At 53.3% G+C, this 23,122-nt stretch overlaps 2 protein-coding genes across 6 annotated transcripts in view; one reads left to right on the top strand and one right to left on the bottom strand.

Annotated features, from left to right (window-relative positions):
• The first annotated feature begins 1,466 nt into the window (after positions 1-1,466).
• Positions 1,467-10,915, top strand: CIMIP2B (ciliary microtubule inner protein 2B). Its single transcript, XM_083466232.1, has 6 exons — positions 1,467-2,461; positions 4,105-4,319; positions 5,661-5,824; positions 7,054-7,192; positions 7,992-8,216; positions 9,367-10,915. The coding sequence occupies exons 1-6, from the start codon at positions 2,394-2,396 to the stop codon at positions 9,462-9,464; spliced, it is 909 nt and encodes a 302-aa protein (XP_083322358.1). The 5' UTR covers positions 1,467-2,393; the 3' UTR covers positions 9,465-10,915.
• The window catches only part of RUSC2 (RUN and SH3 domain containing 2), a 53,093-nt gene continuing 40,792 nt past the window's right edge, over positions 10,822-23,122 (bottom strand). For all 5 annotated transcript variants that reach the window (XM_083465682.1, XM_083465681.1, XM_083465685.1 and 2 more), the window contains 6 exons: positions 21,934-22,108; positions 20,606-20,711; positions 19,970-20,016; positions 17,764-18,739; positions 14,906-15,070; positions 10,822-12,282 (listed from right to left, as the gene is read on the bottom strand). In XM_083465682.1, the coding sequence (XP_083321808.1) occupies positions 12,102-12,282; positions 14,906-15,070; positions 17,764-18,739; positions 19,970-20,016; positions 20,606-20,711; positions 21,934-22,108 (1,650 nt within the window). In that variant the 3' untranslated portion in view covers positions 10,822-12,101. The remainder of the gene's footprint in view (positions 12,283-14,905; positions 15,071-17,763; positions 18,740-19,969; positions 20,017-20,605; positions 20,712-21,933; positions 22,109-23,122) is intronic.

The following is a 23,122-nucleotide window of genomic DNA, read 5'->3' as shown; positions in this document are numbered from 1 at the left end:
GGACCGGAGCCCACCAGGCCCTCCTGTCTTCCACTGCCTCCCTCATGTTGGTAGCCTCGAGAACACGGCCCCACGCAAGATGTAGGTCACAACATTATGATGGAAGATTGGGGGAAATTATGGAAAACTGATTTCAGATTTACAGATTGTTCCCTATTGAAGGAGAATTACATGAAAACGATGTACAGATGGTACACAACACCAGTGCAGAGAGATCTGACAGAGATGCAGGAAGAGACACGATGGTTTCCACTAGTTTCTACTAGTGACGCAGCATGAAATTTTATATCTCTTCCTTTCTTTGAGACAAGAGGAGCTGTGTGCTGACTTTGTGATGAATCAAGATAACAACTTGGAACAATATACAGTGCAGCTGTTTGCAGAAGCTTTTTATATTCATTAATAGCGAAAGAGAAGGCTAAGGGATGTCTAGCAGCCCCCCCCCCCAGGGCCTAGAGTGGGGAGAGTGCGGTTTCCAAAGGGCGATTGATCGCCAAATGACTGATACTGTGGAACACAGTTTAATATTGCAAACACTTTTGCCTAATAATTTGGAAAGTACTGGTTTAACAAAGTTCAAAAGGAAGGTTGGACAATTAAGGAGTTGCTGCGCTATCAAAGATAACAGACTTGGACAACATCCCGGAATTGGAACGGAATCAGATGAAGCTGAGCTGAGAAAAAGGCAGTTGGAAAAATTTTATATTAACAAAGTTGTATTCGGACGATGAAAATATATGGTGTTTGACATGAATGAGAATCCTGGACCCAGGGACAAAAAAATGATCAAGCGTTAATATCGAGATGTGGAAAATATGGAAACGACAAGGAGAGGCAGGACTAAGATGTGGAGATCTGCTCCAGAGATCCAGACCGTGGGGAGCCCCAAGAAATTAATAAACACAATTTGGAAAATAATTTGATCTTTTTTATTTTAGTTTTTTATTTTCTAATTGAAGTATTATGATCGGATATTTAATTGGATGCTTTCTATTGGAAAATCAATAAAAATGATTTTAAATATATATATATAAATCCTGCGGGCTGCTCCCAATATGACATTGCTGGCCTCGGGCACAGAGCAGTTCCAACATTCCTTGCTTTGTGAACCTGCTACCCATTTAAAGCATATTATTTTCCCCACGTTATCCCCCCCCCCCCCGCTGCTGCATTAGTTTGGTCTGCAGGGGTCAGAATGCATCCATCCACCCTTGAGTTTCCAAACCACAAGGAGGGTTCAGGTAGGTAGCCGGGTTGGGCGCGCTGCCCAACTGAGCCCAAGGGAGTTGCCCTCCAAGGTCCCAGCCTGGAAAGACCCTGAGACTGGTCCTGGGTGGAAATGGTCCCTAAATCTGGAAGGAGCCCATGGGGCACAGCTTGTGTCGCACCCATGGAAAGTAGCCAGGCTGGGTGGTTGAAATATACTCGGAGTCGAGAGTGGATTTCATGCTCTTTATTCAGCTCACAGTGGTGAGGAGGAGGAATGGAAGTTCCCCCAGAATGTTTGCCTTATGTACATTATTTACACAATGGGCCCCACGTGATTGGCTAATTCCGGGATTCTCCTGTAGGCCAATCAAGTTGCAGATTCCCTTCCACCTGGAGCTGGATTGGGTGCCTCCTGTGGACCAATCAGACTGCTGCATTCTGGATCCTGTTGTTCTAGGACCGATCAGACTGCTGCATTTTGGATCCTATTCAACTCAATACATAACAGTGGTGGTAGTGGGGAGTTAGAGGGAGAGAGAGAAGGGGAAGGGTCATCTCCTGCCTCGGACTCACAAAGCCGGAGTGTAGGGGTTAGAGTGTGGGGCCCAGGACCTGGGAGAGACCAGGGTCCCAATCCTCCCACTCGGCCAGGATGAAGCCAGGCCAAGCCACCCCCTTGCTTGCCCAATATTTGCTGTTCGGAGGTGGCTGTGCCACACAGCTCCCTGGCACTGCCTGTTTTCCCTTGAAAAAGCTCAGCGTGAGAACAGAGGGCAATTTAATCAGCATCCTTCTGCCCAGGACCATAGGAGGAGTCCAGGGCCCAGATGGTTGGGGTAGTGGGCACTCAGAGCCCTACCTGGCACTGTGTGCCACCGCCCGTTCCCCTTCCGCACATCTCCAGCAGTTGCTGCGCCTGAGCTGAAGTGAGGCAAAGACCAAGGGGCCGAGGAGACTCCCCTGCTGCCCTTTCTCATCCTCCTCCTCCTCCCAAGTTGGGGGGGGGGGTGTTGCTTGCTTTTGTCCCTCTGCCTGGCAGGCCGGCTGTGTTTCTCTGCGCTTCGAGTTTCCCTGGGCACAGGCTCCACCTCTCCGCCTCCTGCCCTTCCAGATCACACCGCGAGCACCTTCCCGTCCTGGCTCTGCGCTCCTTCCTGGGCAGACACGGAGAGCCGACACGGGTCATGGCCACAGCTTTCGCCCCCAAGGCTAGCCAGATTCTGATGACCCCGGAGCCGCACTACATCCCCGGGTAAGTGCAGAGGTTGCAGCCGGCAGAAGAACTTCCTGAGAGCCCAGGGAGTTGTGGCACTGTCGCCCTTTCTCCAGCGTCTCTCTTCCTGCGCGTGAGGATCAGGCTCTATACCTGTGTCTCTTCACACCCTTGCGGGTCTGTGGGGGCGCAGGAGTGCCAACGTGGCCCTGCAACCGTGGGTGCCGGCGGCGCCACGAAGCGTGCATTGAAATTTGTGGGTGCCTGGCCCCTTCATGGGGAGTTTCGTGGGTGCTTGGGCACCCAGGGAGTTGGCACCTATGTCTAGGTGTGTGGAATCGGTGCGCAGGTGTCCTGAGCGCTCTCGGCTTCTTCTTGACACCAGGAGAGGGAAAGGGTCCCCTTTGGCAGGATTTCTGCTCGGCGGGGGAAGGAATCACAATGCGGGGGGGGGGGGAGCTGGCAGCACAGCAACCCTTCTCTCCTCCCCCCCCCGTTCCTCGTCCGCTCAGCTCCACCAGGCTGCGCTTCTCTCGCTACCCTCTCTGTGTACAGCAGCTGCTATAGCAACCCGGCAGGAAACCTGGGGAGGGGAGGGTCACCCAGGAACCGAACAGGATGCAGGGCTAGATGGGACCTTGGCCTGATCCAGCGACAGTCTTGTGTTTTGTTGATGTTTAGTCGTTTAGTCATGTCTGCCACTTCGTGACCGCCTGGACCAGAGCACGCCAGGCCCTCCTGTCTTCCACTGCCTCCCGCAGTTTGGTCAGTCTCATGCTGGTAGCTTCGAGAACACTGTCCCACCATCTCGTCCTCTGTCGTCCCCTTCTTCTTGTGCCCTCCATCTTTCCCACATCAGGGTCTTTTCCAGAGAGTCGTCTCTTCTCATGAGGTGGCCAAAGTATTGGAGCCTCAGCTTCACGATCTGTCCTTCCAGTGAGCACTCAGAGAGGTTTGATCTTCTTGCAGTCCAATGGACTCTCAGGTGTCTCCTCCAGCACCAGAATTCAAAAGCATCAATTCTTTGGCAACCAGCTTTCTTTATGGTGCAGCTCTCACTTCCATACATCACTACTGGGAAAACCAAAGATTAACTATACAGACCTTTGTTGGCAAGGTGATGTCTCTGCTTTTTAAGGTGCTGTCTAGGTTTGTCATTGCTTTTCTCCCAAGAAGCAGGCGTCTTTGAATTTCGTGACTGCTGTCACCATCTGCAGTGATCATGGAGCCCAAGAAAGTAAAATCTCTCACTGCCTCCATTTCTCCCCCTTCTATTTGCCAGGAGGTGATGGGACCAGTGGCCATGATCTTCGTTTTTTTGATGTTGAGCTTCAGACCAAATTTTGCGCTCTCCTCTTTCACCCTCATTAAAAGGTTCTTTAATTCCTCCTCACTTTCTGCCATCAAGGTTGTGTCATCTGCATATCTGAGGTTGTTGATATTTCTTCTGGCAATCTTAATTCCAGTTTGGGATTCATCCAGCCCAGCCTTTCGCATGATGAATTCTGCATATAAGTTAAATAAGCAGGGAGACAAAATACAGCCTTGCCGTACTCCTTTCCCAGTTTTGAACCAATCAGTTGTTCCATATCCAGTTCTAACTGTAGCTTCTTGTCCCACATACTTGTGTTCCATGATTGCTACGTTCCCTTGCCCCTGACGCTCTCCTGCCCCCCTTGCAGCTATGGCGGGTACTGCCCCCGTTACAAGTTCATGCTGGGCCAGACTTATGGGAAACTGACCTCGCAGCTGCTCACTAGCCCCGAGGCGGATCACTCTGGCCGGCTGCTCCTGCAGCCCAACTGCTCCCCCAGAGACACAGAGGAGCCTCCGGAGCAGAACGAGAGCGGAGGAAAGCTCCCCCTGCTTGGCTGCAGAACCATCCCAGGTTACACAGGTAAACTCCGGGGAGAGAGCGAGCGCGCAGGAGGTCCCCTCAGCCAGGTCTGGGCTGCAGCAGCGGCTGGCAGGGCAGGGGAGGCTCAAAGGGGCCAGAGGCAGATGACTGTGGCCCCCGAGGGGATGGGGGGCAGCCCTGGATTACCACCCTGGTCTCCTCTGGGAGGAAGGGTGGGATGGAAAAACCAGGCAGGAGGTTTCACTGTACTCTTCTTGACTCCTGCTTAGGGCTTATGCCCACTTAACTCTCCTCTGCACTTTCCCCTCGAAAACCCTTTACCACTGAATCGGAGCAAGGGGTAAGGAGGGCAAAACCCAGATTTTTGTCGGTTGTGCTTCTGCTTTAAAGAGTGGGTTTTGGCGGGGGAAATTCCAGGGGGAAACAAAGAACACAGCTTGGACACAGAGCTTTAAAGCACAGAAATCTCTCTGGTAAGAGCGGGGTTAAAGTTAAGTGGGAAGAAGCCCCGAGAAGAGCCTAGCCAGGTGCTTAGAAAGTTGACGAGAGTATTAGGGTGGATCTAAACACAGGAGGAAAACACTATAAATAAGTCAGGAAACAGATCGTTTTATCAAAAGGGAAAAAAATCTATGGAAAACTGTGTTTTAAAATTTCCTGCTCTCTGGCACCATCTGGTGTTGCATGTATATAGCGCATTCAAATACCTGTTTCCTTACTAATGTAGCCAAGTCCTTAATCTGTTTTTAGTCCTTTGTAATTCTGTCATTAATTCTTCTCATTGATTATTTTATTGATTTGTCATTTTCATAAGCCCCTTTGAGGTTGCTGCTTTTTTACAAACAAGCCGTGCGCAAATTTTATGAAATAAGCAGCCCGAGGGCTAGAGAGTGACAAGGGTCAGAGGTGCCAGCAACTCTTCCCGCCCATAGCTCAGGCTGAAGTCTGGGTCAGTCCCTCACACATACTCATAGATAAAGCAAAGCAGAGAATGGGGCACATGCTCTGGTCCCCCCCAGAACACTCCCCAAGGCCAGGAAAACGTGGCAGGGGCAGTGGAGAGCTTCCTTTCTCAGGGGGAAGGTGTGGAGCTCTCTTGCTCACGAGGAGGCTGCATATTTTTCTTGAGGCTACTTGTATCTTGCCCTTAATCAGCAGGTCTCAGAGTGAGTGTCTTATTGTCTGTCTTGGGAGACAATAAGATTAAATGCTAGGGGCTGCCTCCCTGACTTACTCTGCTTGCCAACCCTGCCAGCTGCTTTGCCCTTCCTCCACACCTGACCCAAGCCCCCTCCTTTTCCATCTCACCCCCCCCCCGACACTCTCCCCCCTTCACCCTATGCTGCCTGGGCTATTCAAACACGTCTTGTGTCCTGGCAGGATTCATCCCTCGGGCCCAAAACCACTTTGCCAAGACCTACAGCGAGATCTGCAAGGAGGCCAGGAGCGAGTTTGCCCGGCAGCTGCTGAGGGGAGCTGGGCAGCGGGAGGCCTGGAAGGCGGCCGGAGGGGAGTCTCCAAAGGACACCAAGCCGGAGTCTCAGGTACGTGGCACACCTGAGGGTCAAGCCCTTTCGCAGGCAAGCGTGGCAGCCGGGAGGGGGCACTTACATGTCACCAAAAAAAGACCTGCATGAGATTCGCATGTGCTAACACTTGTATGCAGGCACAAATTTAGAAAGAAGCACCGTCATGGATGTTTTGAACTCTACCAGCCCCACACATCTGGAGGGCACCAGGTGGGCACCCTCTGGCCTAGACTGACTGGCATCACCTCTCCAGGGTCTCCAATGGGTCAGGGGGCTGCTGGCTGGTCTTCCAGCACGTGCATCTCATTTGCAACTTGGGACCAGTTTACCTATGAGGTTGCCTCCCCCCCCCACATGCACCAAAAAATGTGGCTCTTTTCGGGGGAGGGTGTTATTGAGTTATTGCTCTTATTTTGATTTTATATATTGTGATCTTTTCTGTGAACTGCCCTGAGACTTCCAGGTATAGGGCGGTATATAAATTCATTCATTCATTCATTCATTCATTCATTCATTCATTCAATCACAGACAGCCCCCCCCCTAGTGTCCCTCTTTTCCAGGGACGTCCCCGATTTAGAGAAGCCGTTCAGGTTTCTGATTTGATCCCAAAATGTCCCGCTTTTCCTTAGTATGCCCCTGATTTTCATCAGAGAAATGCTGGAGGGTATAGACTCGGCCCCTTCGATTGGTGGAATGGGCACCACCGCAGGTGCCACATAATGCCCGCTCCATATTCATAAGAACTTGACACCTGCACTTTGGAACTCCCTGCCTCTTGATACCAAGCAGGTGCCTTGTCTGGCCCCTAGGAGGCATCTTGTTTAGGCAAGCTTATTCAGATGCTTAGGAAGTTGGTGTGCATTTTAATCTGTTTTTAGCATTTTAACTCTTTTGACAGTATTGTTGCATTCCTCCCCCCCCCCCCATTTTCTTGGCTTGTCTGTTCATAAACTGCTTTAAGGCTTTCTTCTTTACGATCAAGCAGTATATAATTTTTTTAAAAAATTAGTAAATGAATAGATAAGTGGGTAGCAAGGTCTGGGGCCCCCACATCCCTCTTGAATCTGCCAGGGCCATGGTCTGTGAGGCTCCCAGGTTTCCCTTGCACTTGAATCTATATCTATCTATCTATCTATCTATCTATCTATCTATCTATCTATCTATCTATCTGGGGAGGGGCCTTAAAGTCCCCCCTCCTTCCCCGTCTGCCTGGGCCTGACTCTGACCCTCCTGGTGCCCACAGAGCCTCCCCCCCAAGTGCAAGACCCCCCTGGCCGCCGTGTCAAAAGCTGCCGCCCCCTATGTGTCTCGCTATGCCTTCCGGCCCCAGGGATCGCCCTACTCTATGGAAGACAGCAACCCACAGAGGCACTTCATCTCAGGTGAGGCTCACCTGCCCCCATCCAGGCTGAGGAATCTTCTCCCAATGCAAGAAGCACCTCTGGCAGATGTGGGGGTGGGGGTGGGCGGGTTAGGGGTACCTTCCCCTCCAGGTGTAGCGTGACCTTGCTCATTCTCCTCCACCACCACCACCTGTTGCTATTTTCATCCTTCAAAAAACAGAACAAGCCCCTGTAAAGTAAATGGAGCAATGCTTTTAAGGTCACGTTTATCCCTTGGATCAGGGCTGGATCAGAATCTCTCTTGGCCTGCACACCTCCAGTTGGACGGGTGGGTGGGGCTGCAAAGGAAGACCTCTGGCCAAAGGGTCCGAGTTCAAAACCTGCTGCGTTGGGCAGGGATTGGCTGCTCTCGGGGACTCTGACTGGGAGCTCTCAAGTGGAAGGAAACCCCGTGGGGCGGGCATCTGGTGCCCAATTTGAAAGGCTCTCTCCTTGCCCAGGAGCAACTGGGAGGAGCCTTCAAGCCCTCAGCTGATACTTGGCAACCAGGAGGTTACACACTGGAGGTCACATTTGGCTCCATTTGTCGGAAGCTCTCCCCAGGGCACCTTCCTTGCAGATCTTTAGGTGCCAGGTGAAAACTTTCCTCTATAACAAGGCCTTGGGCTGATGAAACAATCCATGGCCTTTTAAATATGACTGGAGAGGTGTAGTCTTTTTAGTATTCAGTTACAGTTTTGTGTTTTTATGTTGTAAAATAATAATAATACACCCCACCAGCTCTGGAGGGGGGTGGGCTTCGGTGGTGGGTCTAAGTCTCTCCACTCCTGCAATGCAGGCTTCACTGGATTCATCCCTCGCGCCCAGTACCTGATTGGGGCAAGCTACCCAGTCATCACCCGCCGGGCTCTGGCAGAGTTCGACCGGATGCGATGGAGGCAGAAGCAAGGGCCTTCTGGAAGCAGCTGCGATGCCCAGAAAGGTGGCGATGCCCTCCCTCTGCTGACAAAGACCTACCCCACAGACACGGGCCTCCTGCCCCACTACAGGGGCTACGTTCCAGGTGAGCTGGGGGGCTGCCCCACCTGTTCACGCTCTTCTCCTCCCTGGGTGCTGCAACCCACAGAGACCTGGCTTGACCGTGGAGACACCTGAGGAAGAGGAGCTGCCACAAAGGCTTGGATCAGTCCAGGGAGGAAAATTCTTCCAGGGCCGCTGGCCAAGAGGACTAGGCTCTTGCCTCCACAGAGGAGGAGAGGGCTGCTCTTGGGCTCGAATCCTGATTGTGGCTTTCCCATAACGGGCATCTGGTTGGCCCCTGTGAGAAAGGGAGGGTGGAGTGGATGCGCCATTGGCCGGATCCAGCACTCTCCTTATGTTCTTATGGAACCTCACATCTGCTAGGATGGGGGGGGGGGGTCTTCTTCAAAATATGCTCATTGCAGGGAGAGGTAAACTTTATAGACCTTTCAAAGCTGTGATGAGGTGCCCCAAATGAGGGGTTGATCTAGGCCAGCTGGAAGTCCCACGGCTGTATGGCATTGTTTGGGTGGGGATACCACCAGTTCGAAAGCACGTCAAAGTGCAAGTAGATTAATAGGTACCGCTCCGGCAGGAAGGTAAACGGTGTTTCCGTGTGCTGCTCTGGTTCACCAGAAGCGGCTTAGTCATGGTGGCCACATGACCCGGAAGCTGTACGCCGGCTCCTTCGGCCGATAAAGTGAGATGAGTGCCGCAACCCCAGAGTCGGCCACGACTGGACCTAATGGTCAGGGGTCCCTTTACCTTTTTATGGAGTTATCTGACCCCCGAGCCATCTGAAGGCAATCCTGTATAGGGAAAGTTTTTTAAATGTTTGATGTTTTATTATGTTTTTATATATGCTGGAAGCTGCCTAGAGTGACTGGGGCAAGCCAGTCAGATGGGTGGGGTATAAATAGTCAAATTACCCTTATGGAATGGGACGTCCCTATTTTCACTGGAGAAATGTTGAGAGGCTCTGCAGGCCTGGAGGGGTCTCCCCTTCTGCTCCAGCTTCCTGAAAGCCCTTGCCACTCTTCCTCAAGTGCTCTGGTCTGGGGGAAGAGGCAGCGGCGGGCATGGCAGAGTTGGAAGGGACCTCCAAGGCACATCTAGCCCAACCCTTTGAAAGGCAGGGATCGCAGCGAAGGTGCCCCCTTTCTCCATTCAGGCCTCATTGTGTCTCCTTGCAGGTTACAAGTTCCAGTTTGGCCACACCTACGGCCAGCTCACCTTTGACGCCCTGGGCCAGAGCACCCTGGAGAAGCAGGTGCTGGATGGGCAGCCATGATGCCCCGCCCTCTCTGGACTCCCCCCCCCCAGGAGCCACTTCTGCCCCCTTGTTTTGTGTGTGTGGTGTAAGGAAGGGAAACCGACAGCCAGGATGGAAGAGGACCCCCTTCAACTCCCCCTCTTCCTCAGACAAAGGATCCATGGTGGGACTTTTTTTGGGTGGGGGGGGGGATGAAAGGATGCCAGTGGATGGGCAGCTCCCTATTCTGGACTGGGGTGTGTGTGGACCTGACAGCCTTCTGGTCCCCCCAGCTCTTTGAATCTATGGGGTCTGTTTCTCAGGAAGGTCCCAGTTGTCCCAGAGGGTTCAGTCAGGTTCTGGGAAGCCCAGAAACACCCTTTGGAGAAGGCTTTTCACCCGCCAGCCTTCCTCTTGCCAGACCAGCTGCCTCTCTGGGAGAGGACCAGCCTGGGCCAGGCAGCCTGAAATGACCGGGTGCAAGGCAGTCTTAAGAAGAGGGTCCGTCCCGCGCAGTTTGGGAGAGGGGAATGTGGCATGTGGGGCTGAGGCCTACAGGGTATCTATAAGACTTGGATAATATCAACCAGGGCATGTTCCAGTTTGGCCACACCTATGGCCAGCTCACCTTTGACGCTCTGGGCCAGAGCACCCTGGAGAGGGGAAGGGGACGGGAGAATCACAACCATGGGATCTGAAAGCTGGGAGCGTCATGTAGCCCAACTCTCCTGCGACACAGAAATCACAGCAGAAGTCTCTGATTCTTCCTGAAGTCTGCTCCAGAAGCACTGCTCAAGAGTTGCTTCTTCCACAATTTGGGATGGGGGAATAAACATTGGTTTTGCCCCCCAAAATGGAGGAAGATTTTCTTTTCCCCTCTTACTTTCTGGCAATAAGAGCTGTTGGACAGTGGAAGAGTCTCTTTCGGAAGGGGGGGGCCTCTCCTTCCTTGGAGGTTTTCAGGCAGAGGTTGGGTGGCCATCCATCATGGATTCTTGAGCTGAGATTCCTGCCTTGCAGGGGTTGGGCTAGAGGACCTTTGACGTTCCCTCTAACTCTACAATTCTCTGATTCTATGCCAAGGGCATCACGTGGGTGCTGGGCAAAGGGCAGCTGCTGCCCCCCAACCCACTTTGTCCCTCCTTTTTGTCTTCAACCTTATTTTTCTCTATCCTCCAATGGATCTCCAGTTAATCTTTTATTCTAGCACCTCAAGGAGTTGCATCAAGGCCTCCAATATCCAGAACTTCCCTGCAGGCTCCGCCAGGTGGAGGAGCCAGCCCATAGCTTTCCTCCACTCCTGGCTTCAGAGTCCATGGGGGGGGGTCCCAATCCTGAGGTCCCTGCGCAGGAAGTGGGTGGGTATATCGACCGTCTCTGCAGCGGAGAGGAGCTCTTTAATCAGCACCTTTTTTTATTAATATGCGTCATAAATAAAGAAATAAATAAAGGCGAGACACCCTGTTCTAACGCCGGAAGTACAAATTAAACATGGCGCCTTTTTCCGCAGGAGCCTCTGACTTCGCAACAGCAGCCACCCCTTGGGGGGAGGGCAAGGCGGGACCCCCCAGCCCAGCCCCTCAATACTGACCGACCGACTAGCTGGTCTTGGCAATAACACTGCCCTCTGGCTACACGGAGGGGGGGGGGAGACACGGGAGACCAGGACCCCCATCCCGCCCCCCAACGGAAAGGGAGAATGGTGAGGAGCCCCTAACCCCAGAGAAAACCCTTCTGTTACAGACACGGGTAGGCAGCTTCACCAGCACCGCCTGGATGTCCTCTGGGGACCCCAGCAGTGCCCTTCTGCTGCTGGGTCAGGACCCTGGACCCTGTGGGGGGGGGGGACAGCCCCTTGCGGTTGGAAGGGCCGCCCTCTGCCCACCACCCTTGATTCCCCGTTGTGGGCATTGCCCACAGTCGAGCCTACTTCTAACACAGATCGGCCGTGGACCCCTACCAAACCACTACACAGACACACAGACACATGGGCGGGATTATTTTCCCTCGGGGCGGACCCCACCAACCCCCTCCCTCCCTCCCTCTGAAGCTAGATGCCCCTTCCCCGGGGCACAGCTCCCTTCCCACCGGCTGCCCCTGCGGTGTGGCGGGGGCCACAAGATGCAACGGGGGTGTTAATATATGTTAGCACACAGTTCTAGAGGGGGCATGTCTAGGGCAGGGCTGCCTGCAATGCCACCTGCTGCCACCGGGGGCAGCTTGCAGGAAAGTGCCCCCCCACCTGGAGATGGAGGCGGAGCAATGCATGCTGGGGGTTGGCTGCACCGCCCTATTTAGGAAGGGGGGGCTCCAAGGGCCATCCAGTCCACCCCCTGCAACACAAAGCGGCAGTCCTGGCGGCTGAAGGTCTATGCCGGACGAGCCCTGGAGGCGAAGCAGGTGAAGAGTTCCTTGTTGGGGGGGGGGGAAAGGGGGCGAGACAGGAGAGGAGCATGCAGAGCAATGACACTTGGCAACAGGAGACCCCTGGCCGGGCAGGGGGCGAAGGCGGAGAGCAGCAGTGATTTCTGAGATTCCTTCACAGCGAGGAGATCGGGAGACGGGATCAGGAGGAGGAGGCGGCGCCTGTGCGCCCCACACTGTCTTGCTGGGGGGCACGGCCGGGCTCTGTGGGTCTGTGCTTCTCTGGGCTTCCCCGGCCGCCCCCGGCCCCCGTCAGTAGTCCTCGTCCTCCATGTGGGTGACGTACATGATGGGCACCAAGCCGCTCTCTGCCCCTCGCCTGCAGCGCAGCCAGTCGGCGTCCACCTTGCCCACCACGCGCAGGACGTCGCCCTTCTGGAAGCTCAGCTGCCCAGCCTCCGTGGCAATGTGGTGGCACAGGGCCTTGACCTCGCTGCGGAGGGAAGGAGGGGGTCGTGAGGGAACAACAACAACAACAACAACAACAATGTCACGGCTAAAATGTTGGCTGCTGTTTCTTGAATGCAAAAAGAACTACCGTATTTTTCGTCCCATAGGACGCTCCATCCCATAGGACGCACCTAGTTTTTTTGGGGAGAAATAAAGGAAATTCCCCCCCTTTATTTCCCCCCCAAAAGCAGGTTGGGGAAACCGAACCAGGTCGAGGAACAGCGGGATGGCGGCGCTGCGCCTCCCTGCTGTCCCCCGAGCTTGTGGGGCTGGCCGATGTCTGCCCGGCGCGAGGGGCGCTCTGCATCAGGGCGCCCCGCCCGCCGGGTGGCAGGCTGCTATCCGCAGTGTGGGGAGCCCTGCGGGGAACTCCTGCAAGGCTCCCCACGCTGCAGATGTCTGCCCGGCGCGGGGGGCGCTCTGCTTCAGGGCGCCCCGCCCACTGGGCGGCAGGCTGCTATCCGCAGCGTGGGGAGCCCTGCGGGGAACTCCTGCAAGGCTCCCCACGCTGCGGATGTCTGCCCGGCGCGGGGGGCGCTCTGCTTCAGGGCGCCCCGCCCACTGGGCGGCAGGCTGCTATCCGCAGCGTGGGGAGCCCTGCGGGGAACTCCTGCAAGGCTCCCCACGCTGCGGATGTCTGCCCGGCGCGGGGGGCGCTCTGCTTCAGGGCGCCCCGCCCACCGGGCGGCAGGCTGCTATCTGCAGCCTAGACAGCCCTGCGGGACCTCCCGCAGGGCTGCCTAGGCTGCGGATGTCTTCCTGAAGCCTGGAGAGCGAGAGGGGTCGGTGCGCACCGACCCCTCTCGGTCTCCAAGCTTCAGCAAAAGCCTGCATTCGCCCCATAGGACGCACCCAGATTTCCCCTTCATTTTTGGAGGGGAAAAAGTGCGTCCTATAGGGCGAAAAATACGGTAAGTCAGCAGGAGTCAGCGACCTACAATGACTCATGCAACCGTTCACCAAATTATACTTGTATATACAGAGTGGTCAATGTTCGTGTCGTGTGGGTTGGTTGGAGGGTAGAAAGCTGGTTGCGTTCGGTGTTTATAGAAGCTGTCGGTCGTGGCTGGAGAAGAAGACTTTTGAAGGATAAAAGCAGCATTCGGCAAAGTACTCTTTCTTAAGTGCCAAATAAGGTCTGAGGACTAGGCAAAGGAGTGAAAAGGAGGTCAGAACCTTTTCTTTTTTCAAACACTGACAAACAATTGATTATTTATGCCCTGTAACAACAACAATAATTGATTATTTATACCCTGCCAATCTGGCTGGGTTTTCCCAGCCACTCTGGGTGGCTCCCAACAGAATATGAAAAATAGAATCAAATATTAAAAACTCCCTAAACAGGGCTGCCTTCAGTTGCCTTCCAAAAGTCAGATAGTTGTTTATTTCTTTGGCATCTGGTGGGAGGGCGTTCCACAGGGTGGGTGCCACCACCGAGAAGGCCCTCTGCCTGGTTCCCTGTAACTTGGCTTCTCGCAGGGAGAGAACCACCAGAAGGCGCTGGACCTCAGTGTCCGGGCTGAACGATGGGGGTGGAGACGCTCCTTCAGGTATACTGGACCGAGGCCGTTTAGGGCTTTCAAGGTCAGCACCAACACTTTGAATTGTGCTCGGAAACGTACTGGGAGCCAGTGTAGGTCTTTCAAGACCAGTGTTATATGGTCTCTGCGGCCGCTCCCAGTCACCAGTCTAGCTGCCGCATTCTGGATTAATTGTAGTTTCCGAGTCACCTTCAAAGGCAGCCCCACGTAGAGCGCATTGCAGTAGTCCAAGCAGGAGATAACTAGAGCATGCACCACTCTGGCGAGACAGGTAGGGTCTCATCCTGCGTACCAGATGGAGCTGATAAACAGCTGCCCTGGACACAGAATTGACCTGCGCCTCCATGGACAGCTGTGAGTCCAAAATGACTCCCAGGCTGCGCACCTGGTCCTTCAGGGGCTGGAGAGGTTGGGGGCCCCTATTCTTTCAGCTGTGATTTCTGCCTGGTAGGGGCTGGACTAGATGTTCCCCGGGGCTCCCTTCCAACTGCGACATTCCAGGATTGCATGGTGACCACCGGCTGTTGGAGGAGGGGCAGTGGGACAGCGGGGGGGGGGGGTTTCTCCACAGAGGAGGGGTCCTCCTCTCCCACAGGGCACAACGGCCACAGCCCACCAGTTGCCTCTGGGGCCACTTCCATCGGCCACAAGGCCTGGGGGCAAACCATAAAGGAAGCTTGTCAGAGAGAAGGACTATGATGGCCTGAGCAGCCTCAAGCATCTCTGCACTCTCACTCTCACCAGACTCCTGGCTTCATGGGGGGGGTCTATCAGCACCCTGAGGGTCACAAATGCTCTCCATCCCTCACCTGAGGTTGCTTTTGAGCCCAGCCCCCTCACCCTTCCCCCCAAGAGATCCAGGCCTCTGCTCCCCACCCAAGCCGGGGGCTCAGTTCTCACCCCCGCAGGGCTTTCCATGAGAGCCCCTTGGACTGGTTGCCAGGACCACAAGCCTGAGGGGTCCCAGAGGGGGGAGGTCCTGGGCCTCTGAGAAACTCCCCCCCAAAGCCTTCTAGCTTGAGCATCCTTGAGACAGACCCCCTGTTGCCCCGCAGTATCCCTCACCAGGGTGTCTCGGGGGAGCCTCCCCTGTCCGGCAGTGGCTGCTTGGGAGGGTCCGGCGCCAGCCGCTCAGGCTCCGAGGAAGCCTCTCTCCACACCGTGGCCCCCACTGTCTGTGCCATCAGCTGCAGCACGGAGCGGTCCAGGCTCAGCCAGCCAGAGGGCAGCCTGGAAGGGGAGAAGGAAGTCAAGACCAGTGGGCGGATCAGAGAACGACAGAAAAAACGCGAGAGGCAGCTGTCGGGGAAAGATCGGGGTTCAGCGCGCCATACCCTGTGGGCTCAGCCTGGACAGCAGGGCTGGATTAAGCATTCAGCAAAAGAAGCTTGTGCTTGGGTCATCAAAGGAAGGGGGCACCACAGAAATTTCCCATTGCCGGATTTTCAACATTAATGGTCACAATTGCTGTACATTAAAAATCCCAACAGAAGAACTCTGCAAGGAGGCAGACCAGGTGCCTTATCTCTACTAAGTACCGAAGCGGATGTGTGACATAAGGTTAGTTTTGAGGATCTGAGCACAGGCTTAGCAATTGGAAAAAGGAGGAGGAAATGCTTCCTAGCCGCCATAAGTGCCACCCAACTATCTCTTCCAGCAGGAGTGCAGAGAAGAGGCTCCTAGCCCACCGCCTGGGCTCACCGGAAGTGGGACTTCCAGCTATACAGTTAGAAAAGGTCTCTGGAGCTTTGCTTCAGTTCCACGGGTGAGACTTTTATATGCACAGAGATGGAAGGACTCGTCACTACCAGCAATGGGAGAATGGCTGAGAGGGGAAAACCGGCACGCTTAAGCAGAGAAAAGTCATTCTTAACATTTATGGGAGATTGGAAACTTCTCATAGATGTTTTGAAATAATGGCATTTGGATTTGAGGATGGAAGATAATATTTGCTCATAGAAAGTAGCTTTGTAGGGATGTGAATACAGCGGATGCTCAGATTGCGAACGTGCTCTGTGCAGGATGCACTTTCGCAACCCGCAGCATTCGCAACCCGTGTTTGCGCGTCTGTGCATGCGTGACTGCCGAAACCCGGAAGTAACCTGTTCTGGTACTTTCAGGTTTCGGCAGTCCGCAACCCGGAAAAGCGCAACCTGAAGCGGACGCAACGTGAGGTATGACTGTATTGCTTATATGCAGCAGACAAATGAAGAACCGGAAGTTCTTTAACTTTTGAATTTTATTTTTCTCCCGCCTTTTAAATCTCTTGTTTATTTCTTCTTTATCTCCCTCTCTGCCTTTCTATATTTCCTGCATTTCTTTTTCTCTACGAGTTTTATTGAATCCAAATCAATATTTTGATTTGGACCAAAAACCCCAGAGATATGATATTAAGTTTTGTATTTCCCTGTATAAATCCTAATAACATCTATTCATAAACAACAAGTAAGAGAAAAGTTTTCAAATACAAATGCACGGAAATGAACATTATTTTCCATCTCACTGTAGGTTTTGTTTCATTTCGAAAAATAAAATTTTATTTGAGGGTTTGTTCTTGTTTGTATTTTGAATTAGATATAGGGGGGGGGGGCAACGAAATCTTTTATGTGCTTAGGGCCTTTGAAGGTCTTAATCCAGTGCTGCTTGATGAAGACACAGAAACATCTATAGTTTTAAGCATTCCCACCTTGGCCTGCTCAACCTTCTTTTCCGTTTCCATTCTGAAATGTCCCAGGTGCAAAAGATACACCTGGGTCTGCCCCCCCCCCAGGCCCTTTGCACCAGCAGCCCTGGACTGGGGTGGCTCAGGAGAGCAGCTGCAGGGAGGGAGGCTGCCCTTGGGGGCCACCACCATCCCAGGGCGGTGCCAGGGCAGCAATCGGGCTCCTTCGAAGGACAAGCGGCAATGTGGCACAGTGGTGAGAGCGCTGGACTAGGACCTGGGAGAGAGCAGGGTGCAAATCCCCACTCAGCCACGAAGCCGCTGGGTGACCTCAGGGCAGCCTCGCCTACCTCTCAGGGTGGTTGTGAGGATAAAACAGGAAGGGGGAAAGCCATGCCTGCCTCCTTGAAGGAGAAGCGGGAGATAAACACCCCAGAGAAAAGAAGAGAAGACGGTCCTCTTGTCTGAAGTGACATTCTCTCTCCTGTTTCAGCCTCGTAGTTCTTGCCAGAGTTATTGGCACAATGGGGGGGGGGGCAGTGTCCTTGGAGCTCCCTTTCTGCACCCCACAATCTCAGATACAGTGGTACCTTGGTTCTCAAACGCCTTGGTACTCAAACAGCTTGGAACCCAAACACTGCAAACCCAGAAAGAAGTGTTCCGGTTTGCGAACCTTTTTCGGAAGTCAAATGTGCTCCGTTTTGAGTGTTACACTTCCGATCTGAGGGCCACACTTCCATTTTGAGTGTTACGGTGAGGTCTGTCTGTTTTTGCTATTTATTTTGCGTTTTTGTTTTTGCGGCTCTTTTTGTTTTGTTTTTGTGACTGTGTGGAACCCAGTTCAGCTACTGATGGATTGATTGTGTGACTGCAGTACATTGTTTATTGCTTTCATTTTATGGATCCTTGGTCTCATTAGATAGTAAAATTCATGTTGAATTGCTGTTTTAGGGGTTGTTTTTAAAAGTCTGGAACAGATTAATTCATTTTGCATTACTTTCTATGGGAAAGCGTGAATTGGTTTTTGAACGCTTCGGGGACGGATTAAGTTTGAAAACCAAGGGAGCACTGTACTATCAACTCAAAGACCTCCAGGCCAGTCGCACGTCCTTTGCAAAAAGCTTGAGGTCAAAGTGCCACGGAGACCCCCTTCTCTTATTCCCAGTCTTTGGGGTCTCTGCCCATCCCCGGCTGCTCTAGGGCACACCCAAACCGCCAGCACCCTCCTGCGTCCCCAGGTTGCTGCCCCCACCCCACCTACCTGTTGGCCTGTTTGGGCTCCTTGGGCGCCTTTCGGGAACCAAAGAGGTGCCCCCACTTGGGGGTGCCGTTGTCCTCCTGGGGACCCCCCTGGCTTGGGGCTGGCACCGCATCCTTCTCCCTGGTGTGCTTCAGTTCAGTCAGCACCGAGTCTGGGGGGCTGCCCATCCAGAACGGCCGGAGGGTCTTCTCCTTCGCTGCCTCCCGGGCAGGGGGGGTCTCTGGCTTCCACCGAGGCTCAGTCCCTGTCACTGCCACGTCCGCCGGGGGTCTGTCTTGGAGGGGCACCTCCGCGATGGGGCAGGCCTCAGCCCCTTCCACCACCCCCTCCCGCGGAGGAGGCCCCTTCTTGGGCTCGGCCGGCTGGGGCGTCCCCCCCACCCCACCCTTCTTCCTGCGCTCGTAGCGGGCCAAGCGAGCCCCTTCCGCCGACCCTTCAATGTAGACCTGGGAGCTCTGCATCAGCTGGTACCACCAGCTGGCCTGCTTGTCTTTCTTGGGCTCGGGGGGCCCCTTCCACCGCACCAACTCTGCTTCCCTCTTGGGGGGTGCCACCGACGGGGCCCCCTCGCCTTTGACCCTTCCTTCTGCTGTCTTCACCGGGGGTCCCCCATGGCTCTCCCGGCCGCGGTCCTGCTCCGCCGCCCCCCAGCCGCCGACGCTCCTCTCCAGGCTGCTGCTGGTGGTGCTGCTGGTGCTGCCGGCGGCCCCCATGGCTGCTGCTGCCCCCCGGCTCCTCATCAGCTGGAGGGTGGAGTGGGCGGAGAGGACCAGGTCCTGCTGGACGCGGAGCATCTCCTTCTGCTGCTGCTGCTCCTTGCCCATCTGCAGCAGGTGGTGCTCAAAGAGGAGGTCGAGGCTGAAGGGGAGCAGCGAGAGGGGCTGGAGGAGGAGGAGGAGCTCCTCAAAGAGGCCCTGGCACACGCCGTGCGACAGCGAGAGGAAGCCCGCCGGCTGGTAGTGGACCTGCACAATGTCTGCAGAGAGAGGGAGGCGAGAGGGAGAACCACGGGTTGTCACTGGATCATTCAGTCCACATGTGGTGGAGTCGTAAAAAATAAATAAAGAGCTTCTGGGAACTTATATACCATGAATTTAAAAAGATGCTCAAATGAACGTTTACCAAAAAACCCGAAGCCTTTCTCCTGCCCTGTTTCCCCGAAAATAAGACATCCCCTGAGTAGAAGACCTACTTCCAGTTTTGCCTCTCGCTGTAATACCCGGTTTCCCCGAAAATAAGACAGTGTCTTCTATTATTTTTTGCTCCCCAAAATGAGCTAGGTCTCATTTTACAGCGAGAGGCAAAACTGGAAGTAGGTCTTATTTTCGAGGAAACAGGGTATAAGGCCTCCCCCCGAACATAAGGCCCCCCCAGAATATAAGACCCCCAAAGCTACCGTAAGGCGTCTGACTCCTCTGGACCGTAGCGGCGGGCGCCACCGCGCAGCTCACTGATTGGCCGCAGCGCAGCCGGAGCTGCTCAGGCAGTGCGAGGTCTCTTTAAATCAGAGAGCCCACGCCACCGCCAGGACAAACTGCCGCCTGCTGCTCGCTCTGCCCTGACGGAGTCTGGCTGACTCACAATTAGACAATACGTGTGTACCCTATTCTTCTTCATGGAAAAATAAGGCATCCCCTGAAAATAAGACCTAGCAGATCTTTGGGAGCAAAAATTAATATAAGACACTGTCTTATTTTGGGGGAAACAGGGTAGCTATCATGGCATCAGACATTCCAAGAGAGAAAAGGAGGCCCCCCCCCCCACAGCACAGGCGGGTGGGTGGGTGGTGCAGCAGAGCCCTGCTTGGGTCTTAGGTGGCTTCCCTGCCCCGGTCACTGGCAACCCCTGCTACACCACTGCCTCCACAATCTGGCCTGATCCTCTTTTAATGGCATCCAAGTTGGTGGCCATCCCTGCCTCCTGGGGGAGCTGTGGAGAACGGGTGCCTGGCTCCCTCCCCAGTTCCACTCACCCCCAAAATGCTCAAAGCACCCTTCACAATGCCAGAATGAGGCTGTTTCTCCGTGGCTCATCTGGCCCCATGACTCGGACCTGACTGGGGCTTTCTCCTGCTTCCCCTGGCAAGGTGCTCGACTCAAGGTGGGCAGCTCTGCAGAATCTTCCTTCTGGCCATTGGCCAAGATCCCAACCACTACATTCGGATGCAGGCCCATGCCCCCCCCACCTCCCAGCCACCTCTCCTTACCTTCGTGGTTGTAGAGGTGGTTAAACCAGAACTCCAGGGACCGGATGCTGTTGGAGGAGAAAGCAGAGAGAGAGGGGGGGGGCTGAGAGTCGGTCAGTCTCATGTCCAGGACCCACAAGTGTGGGCCTGGCAGGAAGGACAACCCAGCTGCCAAACTCAGAAGCAAGGCAGGCTGATGGCTGGAGTTTCTGGCGTCACAGGAGCCCCAAGGAAAGCCCCGCTGCCATGTGGGGACCAGCACTGTGGGGAAAAGCCCCCATGGGAGTTTTGGCTGGCCAGAAAGTTATGCAAGAATCAGACCCGAGTTCCGGTTTGTGAGGTGGCAGAAAAGGCTCTCATGGAGAGATGGAGATTCCCCCAGGCTTGGCTTTAAAGCACGAAAGTCTCCTATGAGGCAGCGGCCAAGGGGTGGAGGGGTGGGCTCTATGGAACCCCTCACCTTCCTCCCTTGGAATCACATATTTGTGGAGTCGCAAGGGACCGCAAGGCGCAACCCCTGCAATGCAGAAACCACAGGTAAACCACAGACTTTGGGAACGTTTAGGTTTATTGTGGGGGGTGGCGCCCTGAAGATTTGCTCATTTCCCTCACATTCTCCCCAAAGGGCTGGCGTGAGACAGCGGAAGCAGTGCTTACTTGAGGAGGCCGAGGATGAAGGCGTTGAAGCGCATGGAGTGGCTGGTGAGCTCCGGGTATTGGCTGACTTTGCTGCAGAGGCCGTGCAGGACCTTGGTGGAGGGGCCTGGGGAGGAAGGGGAGAATCACAGAAGTGCAGCCTTGGAGGGGACCCCGGGGTCATCTAGCCTAACCCCCTGCAAGGCAGGTATCGCAACACAACATCCCCAAGAGACAGTCAGCTGGGGGTCGGGCAGAGCACCCAGCCTGCGAGGGAACCCGGCACCCAGGGGAAGGGCTGGGAGGGGCTGGCACCCGGGGAGAGCTCCCCACCTCCCAGAGACCTGCTAGGGAGGGAGGGGCTGGCAAGGATGCCCCCACAGGCCTGGAAGGGGGGGGCGCTCTCGGCTTAAAGGTGACGCCAGTTTTAATCTGTTTTCAGCTTATTGCTATTTCAGCTTTTTGAAAGTCTTCAATAGTTTCTGCTACTTTTTCTTATCAGTTTATTGTTTAAACTTTTTCTGTAAATCACTTTGAGGTTTGGGTTTTCTTTTGCATAAATCTTGAAATAAATAGTCATCGATGAAGCGAACATGAGGCTGCAAACAGCCCAAGGGGATTCCGGCTTCAGGATTCAAATATTGGAAAGTCTCTCTCTCGCCCCAAGTTGCTGGTTTTGACCCGTAACGCCAGTCAGGGCCCAGCTGGGATCTTTTAAAGAAGCCTTCGCCGCCTCCTCCTCCTCTTGTGATCTTGAAGGTTTCTTCAAACATATACCCACCCAGCTGGATCACATTCAAGCCAAAGCTGTTTCCAACATGCCTTTAAAGTATCATGTTGTTATTTAAACCACGTAAAACCAAGGTTGGAACAGAGGAGTCCCACTTGATGTGCGTATTGGAAAGCTTCGATCAGTGTAACTGGCACAACTGCAGGTGCCCCATAATCCCTGTGCAAAGCCAGCTGCTTAGTGTGCCAACGGCCTGCCCTCTGGAACTCCCTGCCTCTTGATGTCAGGAAAACCCCTGTTCTGTGGTCCATCTGGCATCTGCTTTAAAGCATTCTTGTTTAGATAAACCTACTCAGATGCTTAACATTTTGAAATAATTTCCAATCTGTTTTAGTCTTTTAAATTTTGTATGTTGAATATTTTTCTTCGTTTTCTTGTTTTATCTTTTTTGTAAACTGCTTTGAAGTTTGTTTTTGTTTGTTTTTTTAAAAAGCGGTCTATACATTTTATTAAAATATATACATATTTCAATGTGTGGGGTGGTGACCAGCAGTTTTCTGCACCGGGTACCACCTGGCCTTGCTACGCCACTGCCCCCCGGGACCCCTGCACTGCCTACCCAGCTGGGTGGAGGCCTCCACCACACTCCAGGGGATGTTCCTCCTCTGGCCGATGATGACGTCCAGGACGTAGGCCTTGAGCCCGTCGCTCAGCACATCCCGGATGGCCGGGCACAGGTACTTCAGGATGAGGTGCCCCACATTGGGGCTGACGGAGCTGTTCCCCAGTTTGGCCTGAGAAAGGAGGGAGAGAATCAGAGGACGGCAGAGAAAGAAGGTTCTTCTGACCACATGGGGTGGTCTGGTAGGAAGGTTAAAGCTTACTGGGAAATGTTGGAAAGAAGAAGGTGTCCCAGCTAAAGAAGACTGGCAAGTGAAATTAATGGAATATTTTGGAAAATTAATTAAAAAAATATTTTTTAAAAAAACACTTACTGGGAAATGATATACAATGAATTGAAAAGGATGTTCAAAATAACTTTCATTTTAAAAAAAACCACCCAGAAGCTTTTCTTTTGGAAATCATAGGGATAAAACTACCTAAATTGTATAGAAATTTATTTATGTGAGCTAATACAGCAGCAAGAATGCTACTTGCCCAAAAGTGGAAAGAAGCAGAAGTCCCAGTAAAGGAAGAATGGATACAAAAACTTATAGAATATGCAGAAATGGTGAGACTTACCAGAAATCAAGATAACGAAATTTTTATAAAAAAATGGAAATGGTTTACATCTTGATATTTACAGATAAAATGCGAACAGATAAAAGCATTAGCAGGATTATTGTAATAACCTGCAGTTTCACAAGAGTATAGATTTAAAGCAGATAATTAAATGAGCAACCTAAATGAATGTGGCTATGCAGAAGATAATAAAATAAATAAATTTAAGGAACAGCAGCAAGCAGGATTCGAACCCAGGGTGTTCTCTTAACCCGCTTTTAAAGTCCCATAGTGGGATGAAGCCCAGACAGGACAAAGGGGTCTATTTGACTTGACTCAGGGACCAGGGAACCGTAAATACTTTGCTTTGTACTTTGATGGAGTAAGCCTGAAATACTATATTTGAGTGACTTGGGCCTGCCTGGATCTCAGGTTCTACCTGAGACCACACCTTTTCTGTGACATCTCTGTGATGTCTTGATGATGCTTCTGGAAATGTATTATGGGAAACTTTTAAAAACTGACGTAAGCCTCTGTTTGGGGCTACTCTCCGCTTCTTCTATGTTGTAGTTTGGAATTTTGTTGCA

The sequence above is a fragment of the Podarcis liolepis genome, assembly GCF_965112155.1.
Source record: "Podarcis liolepis genome assembly, chromosome: 11".
Lineage (NCBI taxonomy): Eukaryota > Metazoa > Chordata > Lepidosauria > Squamata > Lacertidae > Podarcis > Podarcis liolepis.
The sequence above is the reverse complement of the archived record's forward strand: the minus strand, read 5'-3'. Positions and strand labels throughout refer to the sequence as shown.